The sequence below is a fragment of the Rhipicephalus sanguineus genome, chromosome 8 (genome assembly GCF_013339695.2).
Source record: "Rhipicephalus sanguineus isolate Rsan-2018 chromosome 8, BIME_Rsan_1.4, whole genome shotgun sequence".
In the NCBI taxonomy this organism is placed as follows: Eukaryota; Metazoa; Arthropoda; class Arachnida; order Ixodida; family Ixodidae; genus Rhipicephalus; species Rhipicephalus sanguineus.
In genome coordinates, this window is record NC_051183.1 from 24,736,138 (window position 1) to 24,748,130 (window position 11,993).

Sequence of the window (11,993 nt, forward strand, 5' to 3'; positions counted from 1 at the left end):
AACACAGGAATTTCACTTATGAAGGCAAGCGCGCGCCTAGCGTAGTGCTTATCATAAAGTCATAAGCGAAACCTGTTGCTGCTGCGGTGTAGTGCACATTCTCTAAAAACGTTTTCACCTGAGGCAGTGCAGAACTTTTTAAAAGCGGAGCTCTTAAGCTTTTCGTTAGGCTACGTGGCGTGATACTGGACCCAGCTTGCCTTTGCCACGTTTAATCTCCGTGGCCCTGTGCGTGGTATAATCAGCGATTACTATTTGTTATATTCTAATACCCATGCGACGGCCCTGTGCGACATTAATAATATGAACTACGACGTAATATCGTTCTCACTGAACCAACCATTACGGGACAAACTGCGATCATGGTCATCGGCAGGAGGGGGTGCAACAAGGCGGCACTTGCGCACTTGTTTGCAGGACGAGAGCTGCGACTGGTGATGCGATCTCCGTTGACGGCCTCGACCGCGCATTCAACAACGTCCTGCGTCGTACACCGCCTCGCCCTCGATGAGGCACCGCGACCTTTCACAAGCTTTATCTACATACTTGTAGATGCTGGAGAACGGCACGCTTACTGAAATATCGAAAGAAACACCCAAACTAATTAGTATCGTACGGCAGAAACACGATAACGAGCGAGAACACTCACACATGGTTTCACTTTCTTACCAGCAATGCGGTCGGTGGTATCGGCGCACTCGTCGGCCATCCGGGGGATTTCTTGGCCCTGCCGATTGGGCCGCAACTAAAACAAGTTCAAGATTACACTCGAAAACATTCGTTGTAGGCGTTAGTTGACCGTCGCGAGGCTGTTCGTTCGACAATGTTCCCGCCTGAAGCAGACGATCCGCATACAGGAGCAGCGGCTGCTGCAGCGCGGGTCGAAAGCGGAGTCCCCGCTCTGACGTCACACGCGAGAGGGCGCCACTCCAAAATCTCGAGGCCAATATAGAAGATACGTGAAATGTTAACGTTTCTTCACCTCCTGTAATGCTAGCAGTCATCTAAAGAACTATCATTATGAGAAAATACAGTTAGTAGTCGGGGAACGTCATGCGACGCGAGCGAACTATATCGAAAATGTCGCTGCTTTAGCCATAGCCTAGCAGACGACGAAAGCCGAATCCCCGCCTTTGAGTGACCGGGGCGCCGTTCGCAGCGCCGCCATCGGAGGCGCTCGAGGCGAATAGTATTTGCACGTACCCATACAATCAGGTTATGGTCCGAGAAGACGAATCGATACTGACTTCGATACTGACAGAAGGAAAGAAAGAAATAATGAGAATATTAATGTAATAACTGCTGGGGTTTAACGTCCCAAAACCGCTATATGATTATCAGGGAAGCCGCAGTGGAGGGCTTCGGAAATTTCGACCACCTGGGCTTCTTTAACGGGCACCTAGATCTGAGTACACGTGCCTCAATCATTTCGCCGCCATCGAAATTCGGCCGCCGCGGCCGGGATTCGGTCACGTGACCTGCGGGTCAGCAGTCGACCACCACAACCACTAGAGCACCGTGGCGGGGCAAACAACGACCGAAAGGAACGCATGAAAACAGGAAATTGAATGTTTAATCGCATATACCGGGTGTCCCAGCTATCTTTAGCCAAGGGTTAAAAAACACAGTATTCGAGGCAGGCGAGTGAATCAGTTGCATATTGCTGACAGCCACCTTGCGCACTACATACAATCTTTTGTTTTGTAATTAATAAATTGGTAATTAGGATTATTTAAATAAATTACTATATATTGTCTTTAGGCAAGGCATAGGATTGGCAAAGTTCGAGAACATCTTCACAAACACCCTTGTCTTTATTTACGATAAAGAAATTCTCACGTGCCCCATTTTTTCTAAGCTGCAAAGAAAGCCCGAGAAATAAAATAGAAAAAAAGCCACGTGACTAGCTCATTCGCGCGCCGCGATCGTGCTGCTCTCAGGCATTGTTTTAGGGAACGAAATCAGCTGCGGACTCGACTCGCCGGCTCCTTTGCAGCGGTAAGCCGCTAAGTTGGGGGTGGTTTCTTGGCCCGCACTCGCTACAACTTGCACCATCATGCGCGCTAACTGTTTATAGCTGGGACACCCGGTATATGTGTGCGCACGTCACCAAAAAATCAGACGAAACGTGTAAATAAATGAACGTATTTTTAATTAGCGATATTGATGGCCTACCGACACACCTACTTCCTTCAAGATTAATGAAATGTGGCTCAATGATTTCGCGCTCGAATTTATCATTCGCTCACCTCAGACATGTGGTGTTATGAAAAAGTGGAACGCATTTACATTGATTACTTTTTAAACGTGCGCACGCACCATAACCTTGAACACGAAATCATTGAGGCATACTTCGGTAATCTTGAATGAAATATGTGTGTCAATACGCCATCAATATCAATTTTGAGAAAAGAAGCTGATTTCTTGAAGCTGACTATGTCACATACGTAGAAAATATTCATGAGAACTAACAGACAGTAATGCCAAGGAAAGTATAGGGAATGTTATTTGTAGTAATTTTGATATAAATGTGAAAAAAGCAAAGTGGACGAAAAGGCACGTGTACTCAGATCTAGGTGCCCGTTAAAGAAGCCCAGGTGGTCGAAATTTCCGAAGCCCTCCACTGCGGCTTCCCTCATAATCATATAGCGGTTTTGGGACGTTAAACCCCAGCAGTTATTACATTAATATTCTCATTATTTCTTTCTTTCCTTCTGTCAGTATCGAAGTCAGTATCGATTCGTCTTCTCGGACCATAACCTGATTGTATGGGTACGTGCAAATACTATTCGCCTCGAGCGCCTCCGATGGCGGCGCTGCGAACGGCGCCCCGGTCACTCAAAGGCGGGGATTCGGCTTTCGTCGTCTGCTAGGCTATGGCTAAAGCAGCGACATTTTCGATATAGTTCGCTCGCGTCGCATGACGTTCCCCGACTACTAACTGTATTTTCTCATAATGATAGTTCTTTAGATGACTGCTAGCATTACAGGAGGTGAAGAAACGTTAACATTTCACGTATCTTCTACATTGGCCTCGAGATTTTGGAGTGGCGCCCTCTCGCGTGTGACGTCAGAGCGGGGACTCCGCTTTCGACCGCGCTGCAGCAGCCGCTGCTCCTGTATGCGGATCGTCTGCTTCAGGCGGGAACATTGTCGAACGAACAGCCTCGCGACGGTCAACTAACGCCTACAACGAATGTTTTCGAGTGTAATCTTGAACTTGTTTTAGTTGCGGCCCAATCGGCAGGGCCAAGAAATCCCCCGGATGGCCGACGAGTGCGCCGATACCACCGACCGCATTGCTGGTAAGAAAGTGAAACCATGTGTGAGTGTTCTCGCTCGTTATCGTGTTTCTGCCGTACGATACTAATTAGTTTGGGTGTTTCTTTCGATATTTCAGTAAGCGTGCCGTTCTCCAGCATCTACAAGTATGTAGATAAAGCTTGTGAAAGGTCGCGGTGCCTCATCGAGGGCGAGGCGGTGTACGACGCAGGACGTTGTTGAATGCGCGGTCGAGGCCGTCAACGGAGATCGCATCACCGTCGCAGCTCTCGTCCTGCAAACAAGTGCGCAAGTGCCGCCTTGTTGCACACCCTCCTGCCGATGACCATGATCGCAGTTTGTCCCGTAATGTTGGTTCAGTGAGAACGATATTACGTCGTAGTTCATATTATTAATGTCGCACAGGGCCGTCGCATGGGTATTAGAATATAACAAATAGTTAATCGCTGATTATACCACGCACAGGGCCACAGAGATTAACGTGGCAAAGGCAAGCTGGGTCCAGTATCACGCCACGTAGCCTAACGAAAAGCTTAAAGAGCTCCGCTTTTAAAAAAGTGTCTGCACTGCCTCAGGTGAAAACGTTTAGAGAATGTGCACTACACAGCAGCAACAGGTTTCGCTTATGACTTTATGATAAGCACTCTGCTAGGCGCGCGCTTGCCTTCATAAGTGAAATTCCTGTGTACACCATCCAAATGCAGCCGTAGTCTCAGAAATCCTGCGCTACTCAGCTGAGCTCACGAGGCGCGCTTACGTGCGAGGCGATTCGGAGGCCGCGTCGTAGGCTCCTTGTCTAGGGGCCTTCGCGGCAGGTTGTGGGACGGCACCGCACCTGGTGTAAGTCGCCTATGCTTATAGCCTGCGTGCAATAAACGGCTTAATTATTGGCGAGGCGCTTAAACGTGGTCACAAGATTACCTAAGGTGGCGCGTACGGTGGGTAGCAGAAGTCACTGTCCGCGAAGTGATTGCTGCACGCGGTCGATGAAGGCGTGGGGCGCATTCCCATTCTTAGCTTCACGATTCACTCCTTCTTCAGCTTCGGGTCCTTAGAATAGTTGTGAAAGCTAACGCCTTTTTCACGAGCGGACGAAGTACACTGAGGCACAGAGCAATACTTCAACATTGCGCAGCACTCACCGCGGAGACAGGCGGCCGCAGTTCTAAGAAACAAATAGCTGTAGTTCTAAATGAATGTTAAAAGCAGTCCCGTGGTTGTTCGAACAGCGTCAGTAGCCACCATACGCAAGATAACAATTGAACTGCTTTTTTGTTGACATTTACCGCAACGCTGCTTTCAACACGGCGCTGGGCCTACGTAGCAGACGAAAGCGCGCGAATCCCCGCTCTGACGTCATACAGGCGCCGTTCGCAGCGCCGCCATCGGTCGCACACCAGGCCACCCCGAGTTCGTAGCGTCATTCACTGGGCTGTATGACGTTCAAATAGCTTACGTGAAAGCGCGAACGTCCCGCCAAGCCAGTTAAAGGAAGTACGCTGCTTTGGAACCGAAGCGCGATCAATTTTACGGCTTATACGCAAACGTTAGCGTAGTGTTAACAGACTTGAGTTGAACGTAAATTCGCACTCCACTTCCAATTGTCGATATGGACCTGAGTACACAGTACGTTTGCCGACAAATTAAAATTGATAACTTCGTCGACCAGTGGGTTATTGCGGACAACTAGCGTAGATTGGGCTCATTAGGGTGGCTTGTTGGGCAAGTTGGTACATAGTTCTTCGTAAGGAAATGCCAGCAGCACTAAAGAAAAGAGAAGAAACTGAGCCAGGAAAAAAGAGACAGGAAAAAAGAGACAGGAACAGGCAGAGACAGGAACAGATAGGGCGAGTTGGATGCACATTAAAACTTGTTACACGTACTATCGCCTCCGAATGAAACGCCAGCAGTGGTGCGCGTGGTGCAGTTTGCACCCTTATGATTAGAGATAGATACGCTCAGGCGGGCTCGTGAGCCTCATTCATGCTTTCGATCGTGCAGTGCTGCCTACATTCGGGTGTGCGGGCCTGTCAATGGTGATGGCAGGAGGGCGCGCACTATACAGTTCCTAATGCTTGGGCAACGTGCTCCGCCGTTTGTGTTTCATTTGACACCGATAGTACAGCTCGGTAAACAGTAAGAAGAATCGGCGAATGTGTCCAGGAAGAGGAGAAAGAGAGGTCTTTGCCACCATCTTTTTTTTGGCCCCTTTGGCTGGTTATTGCTATTCTTTACCGCGCTGTAACAAGAGTGAATATTTTGAGGTGAAAGCCTTACATTCCTCATAAAACGCGAAAATTGACCATCGGCCTACCACGTCGGGAGCGTCAACACGAGCGATGCAAAAAATCACCACATGATGACAACATGCTACGACGTCATCATGACATATCACAGACCGCCAAAATTTGTGACGTCATGACGTCACGAATCACATGATATCGTCGCTTTGCATTGCCTCGTTGAGAGGTGGGCCGATCGCGGAGGCAATCAGGTGCTGCGTAGAAAGCGTGCAATGCCTCCGATCCTGGAGGCAGTGCAAAACCACGCTTCGTCCAGAAACCTTCGGAGGGGAGGGGGGGAGGGAACGAGCAATACATCGATTGAATAAAAAGAAGATGGCTTTCGTCGCCGAGTCGTCTTAGGCAAATGTATAAGAGAACCTGTGACTCTTTTTAGTATAGTCATCGGACCGCGCTCTATCAAGAGTCGACCGTTGAGAGTGATTTACACAATCTTATTGTAAATTCATCTTATTACGGCTTTCGATGCGAAAGCTTTGTATTTATCTGCGTTAGTATGATTACACTAATCATGTTCAGCATACTTCAGACCACCGTGAACGAGTCAGAAAATGTCGATTTATTGACGTAGGGATTAAAACATGTTGCATAAAAAGAAAAAAAAACGCCGCATAGCCTACCAATATTTCATATCATCGCCGTGCATCCCCTTTTGACTCGTGCTCTCAGCCTTTTTACTTCTTGTTTAAATTTCAAGTACTTACGACGCGCTTACACAGCAGCTGCTGAAAACTTGGATTTAATCAAAGATTGTTGCATGTACTGACCATTCAATTTATTTGCATAACATCACACGTCATCTTTCATGCACTTAAAATTCCGAACAAAAGAACTGAACAAAAGGGGCAGGCTTCGCAACCGAACACGCGCAGCACGCGGTATACATATATTGCGCTTTAACGCAGACGCGGAAGCGGAAGCCCGAACACTGAAGTTAGTGTTTGAAAACGAGCCGGAAAGTGGTTTTGAGCGCGCCACGGTCATAGAACACTCGCCAAAGATATCGTCGCCATACATGCAGATGTATAGACCTTGATGGCTAGCAGACGACACCACGAGCTATCGACACTGAACGTGCTCCCTACAGCACCCGCTCGATTTCGCTGGGCATTTTGCTTGAACATTCAGGACAAATTGCTTTATGAACTTGCCCACTATTGTTTCAATAACTCGAGCAGGGCAGGAAGGCGGGTAGCGTCCAGCAGCCTTCACGTAGCGAGCGTACGCGCGAAGAGCGGCACCCGAGTCCTCTCTCTGACGTCACACGCGAGAGGGCGCCACTCAGAGATCTCGAGTAATGATCAAGGGGCTTTAATCTCGAGGCGAAGAGCCTGCTGAACCGAGCGTACGTTCGATAGTGCAAACAAACCGCGCGAAAGAGATGGCTGGACTCAGCAGAGTCGCCGGGAAGAGTACGCGTGAATATTGCAGGCTCGAGAAGGGTCAGCTGGATTTACGAGTGCGCCTGCAGGCATTTCACTTACGTAATTGAATCTATAGAGGCTCGCTTCATTCAATGAAAGCTACGAGGAAGGATACGTTGGGCACTTTGGGCGAAGCCTATGAGGGATTAAAAGAAGAGGGGGGGGGGGTATAAACGATAGAGGAACCGGAAAAGAGAATCCCCATCTCAAAATGACAACTCGTACCTTCGAGCGCCACACACGGGGCCCATCTCTATGAATTAGAAGTTCGATGGGCATTTTAAGCGAAGCTTTCCACAGCTCAGATTTCAGTGGCGGCGTCGCGCGGAAAAAAAAAAAGCCGGCAGATCCCACGCATTGTGGGAATCGATGTAATGCGAAGCAGCCAGCAAAGAGCTGCATACATCGTCTTGTATCTCATTGAGGAAAATACGTGTCATGGTTTTCATGTGAACTCCTATTATTTGTGTTCGTCACACAGTAACGTCGCACAATACTAACTTCGGGGTAGATCAAGCTAGCGAAACGGCCGCCAGCGCACCATGAGCGTGGCACGTAGGTCATGCTGTACATGACATGCGTGTCATGATTTTCATGTTAACTCGTGTTACTTATGTTCGTCACACAGTCACGTCGGAAGATACCATTTTTGGTGTATATCAAGCTAGCGAACCGGCCGCCAGCGCACCATGATCGTGGCACGTAAGTCATGCTGTACATGACATGCGTGTCATGATTTTCATGTTAACTCGTGTTTTTATGCTCGTCACACAGTCACGTCGCAAGATACCAAGTTTGGTGTATATCAAGCTAGCGAAACGGCCGCCAGCGCACCATGAGCGTGGCATGTAAATCATGCTGTACATGACATGCGTGTCATGATTTTCATGTTAACTCGTGTTTTTATGTTCGTCACACAGTCACGTCGCGCAATACCAATTTCGGGGTAGATCGAGCCAGGGAAACGGCCGCCAGCGCCCCATGAGCGTGGCACGTAAGTCATGCTGAACATGACATGCATGTCATGATTTTCATGTTAACTCGTGTGTTATTTATGTTCGTCACACAGTCACGTCACGCAATACCAATTTCGGGGTAGATCAAGCTAGCGAAACGGCCACCAGCGCACCATGAGCGTGGCATGTAAGTCATGCTGTACATGACATGCGTGTCATGATTTTCATGTTAACTCGTGTTTTTATGCTCGTCACACAGTCACGTCGCAAGATACCAAGTTTGGTGTATATCAAGCTAGCGAAACGGCCGCCAGCGCACCATGAGCGTGGCATGTAAATCATGCTGTACATGACATGCGTGTCACGATTTTCATGTTATGACTTGTCATTTATGTTCGTCATACAGTCATGTTACGCCATACCAATTTTGGTGTACATTCGATTAACCAAGCGACCAGGAGAGCCCAAAGGCGTAGGCGGCTAGATAGATAGATAGATAGATAGATAGATAGATAGATAGATAGATAGATAGATAGATAGATAGATAGATAGATAGATAGATAGATAGATAGATAGATAGATAGATAGATAGATAGATAGATAGATAGATAGATACGCTCAAAGTCGCAGAAGTTCGCTAAGAAATGCTTCGCATTTAAAACGCCATGCCTGCGCTGAAACCGCAGCACAGTCACAGCAAAAGCTGGAAGAGCGGCGTTTCCAGAGCCCGTTGTAAACTCTCTCGGGGCTACTAATACAAGTGCAGTGGCAAGGTACCCGCTACGCCATCAATCATAATTTTTGTGAAGTTGAGAAGCACCTACTACGCCATTATTTGTCATTCTGCGGAGAAGCGAGGTACCAGCTACACATCTGTAAGGCATTGGGTGTACTTTGTTGATGCGACGACTGATGACGATGAAGAATTATGGCTGAGCCCTTTGTAATGGGTTGGAAGCTTTAAACGACCCACTAGTTACGTAATTCGCGTTGTGGGGCGCCCTGTCGCTATTTCACTTTCCCACCACACTATATAACATATGTTAACGTCAGAAAGAGAGAGATGAGGGAAAGAACTTTATTGGGATCCTGAGGAAATGGAGCATGGGGGCTTATGGGCCCCTTGGCAACTAATACAAGTGCACTTGCGAGGAACCCACTGCGCTATAAATCATAATTTCTGTCGGCGTCCGTCACGCTCCTTGTCGCCTTGTCGGCGTCCGTCACGGCCCACGAAACCGAAACCGACGAAAAAGAAACTGAATCGAAACCGAGAGAAAAGAAACATCTGTGAAAAAGAAATACACGACAGGGCGCTGCAGTGAAAAAAAAATCTGTGAAAAAACATACACGAGTGGGCGCTGCAGTGAAAATAAAAATTGCACCATCTCCCGCTAAAGGGGACCATGAGGCGATGCGAAGCCGGAGCACTTGCACGATCGCGTTCCGTTGGTGTTCGCTGGGCATGCTACCGACCTCGCGTCGTGGAACGCGAAGAGGAACACTACGCGCGTCGTGTCTTCCCTATAGCCTGGCCGTTAATTCTCACAAGGCGGGCGGGGAACGCGGTCGACAGGCGCGCGAGAGAGAGGCAGCGTAGGAGAGGAGAAAGAGGGGGAGGGGACGCGCATGCGCTGGTCCTCATCGCGGCGCTGCGCAGGAGAGAATTTCGGCATGTCGAGCCCGCATTTCAGAGGAGCCAACCGAGGCAAGCGCTGGACTGAACGCGCGCAGCGCTCTAGCACTTCAAGGAGAGGAGACTAGAGGAGGAGAGTAGCGTATGCGTCCTGAGAGCAGAAGCGAGAACGCAGGAGAAGCGCAAGCAGGTGCTGGAGAGAAGTGGAGAGAGTAACGCGCAGCTGTTGGAGAGAGGGAAGGAGGAGAGTCGCGCATGCATAATGTGATTCTAAAAAGACAGGGCGGGCAAACAAGGACACAAGAAGGAAGTCAGGACACCACAAACGCCTTCTTGTGTCCTTGTTTGCACGCCCTGTCTTTTTAGAATGAATACTTACCAACTAGCTCAGCTCTCTGTTATTCTAAGCATAATGTGAGTGAGGACTACCACGCCGCCTTACATACCCCCGATCAAGAGATACTTCGCGTCTAAAAGAAACATATGTGAAAAAAATTACACGATAAAGCGCTGCAGTGAAAATGGGTATATATATAAGCGCGTTCCACAGCACACATTTCTTTCTGCCATGGACGACCGTGAACGCGCTCTCGCCCGCGAAAGGCAACGTCGACGCAGACAGCAAGCTACCACCAGGGGTACGCGCATAGACGTTGTCTTTGCCACTTCAGGCTAGATCCGATCGAAGAACCATTGGCTCTATATTTCAGGGACCACAAAGCAGTATAATGAAGGGAGAACGGAGTCCACAACTCAACATGACATACGAGCTATGACCAATAAAACACTTTGTATATAACTGTACACACGCGTTGTCACATAGCACGTCCCATAGCAAGTCCCATAGCACGTCACGCCAGCTGGTTGGTCTTGAGGCGCACGCCAATCCCAGGGATCCTGCTATTGGTAGCGAGCACGTTTCAAAGTGAGGTACTATTTCTACTACAGGAAAGCAGAGAACAAGCAGGTATGGGACACATAAAAGAAGGCCCGGGGAAGCAGCAGAAATCGACGCTTTCACAACGCTGTTCCAGCAGCGAAGGAAAGAAAGAAACCACTCTCTCGTCTTTGAACTGGGAGCGGTTCAGTAATTATAATAACTGTTGGGGTTTTAGGTCCCAAAACCACAATATGATGATGAGTGACGTTGTAATGGAGGACTCTGGAAATTTAGACCATCTGGTGTTCTTTAACGTGCACCGAAATCTACGGGCCTCGAGCATTTCGCCTCCATCGAAATGCGGCTGCGTCGACCGGTATTCAATCCCGCGACCTCCGGGTCTGCAGCCGAGCACCATAACCACTAGACCACCGTGGCGGGTCAGAAAGCTTAGGAGTGCTTTAATATGAGGCGCCTATGAAGCTAGGCAGCGTCGACCGTACACCTTGCATGTCGCCATTTTTTACGCGTTGTTATTGAAACAGTCAATAATAACGATGGCAGTGAACTGAGAAATGACTATGTTTTGTCACAACATGCAGGCATCCGGGAGGTATCCTGCGGTCTCGAGCGTGGACCCGTTTTCACTCCTATCCAGCCTTCGGCTTTCAGCACGACGGTGCGTCGCGCCATCACACCCGCACGCATCCACCGGCCGCCGAGAGCCGATCGCCACCATTCTACCCGACGGACTGCGTCGCTAACGCCGATGACACCGCCTCGCAGCGCCCACACATCGCCCACGTCGCGCGCGCCCTCTCGTGAAGGCCTGATCAACGAGGGTTACTGTTCGGACTAAAGCTATTAAAACGCGCATCTCGCAATAGACAACTCTTTTAGCTCTGTCAGTAAAACCGACGACAAGGACACGCTGCCACTTCCAACTCAGGGTCGGATGTTCTTAAGCACAGTGGAAAGCGAAAGTTCCATTCGTGTGCAACGTCATTAAAAAGTCTGTACTGACCCGCTACGGTGGTCTGGTGGTTGCGGTGCTCGACTGCTGGCCCGGAGGTAGCGGGATGGAATCGCGGCTCTGGCGGCCGCATTTCCATGGAGGCGAAATGCTAGAGGCCCATGTACTTAGATTAAATTTAGGTGCACGTTAAACGACACCAAACTCTCAAAATTTCCGGAGCCCTTCACTACGGCGTCACTCAAAAATCATATGGTGGTTTTGGGATGTAAAACTCCGACAACTATTATATTAAATACCCTCTTCTCTTTAAGACCCGAATAATAATTGATCATTTTTAAAGATTCCATATTTACACTTTTTCGAGGGAACTCATTGCAAGCACCACCGATTAAACGTCGAATTCGTGTAGCATCAGCATTTAGGCCACATCAGGACAGTTTCCATATTTACGAAAGTGACTATTGTTTGTAGATATTACCATTTTACAAAACGATGCTTTGCATACTGAAATGGAGGCAGAGGAATCGCCGGCCCAG

At 48.8% G+C, this 11,993-nt stretch overlaps 1 protein-coding gene across 1 annotated transcript in view; it reads left to right on the plus strand.

Annotated features, from left to right (window-relative positions):
• Positions 1-11,428, plus strand: part of LOC119401566 (putative uncharacterized protein ENSP00000383309) — a 29,280-nt gene extending 17,852 nt beyond the window's left edge. Inside the window, exon 2 of the mRNA XM_037668466.2 lies at positions 11,084-11,428. Within this exon, the coding sequence (XP_037524394.1) occupies positions 11,084-11,340 (257 nt within the window). The 3' untranslated portion in view covers positions 11,341-11,428. The remainder of the gene's footprint in view (positions 1-11,083) is intronic.
• The last annotated feature ends 565 nt before the right edge of the window (positions 11,429-11,993 follow it).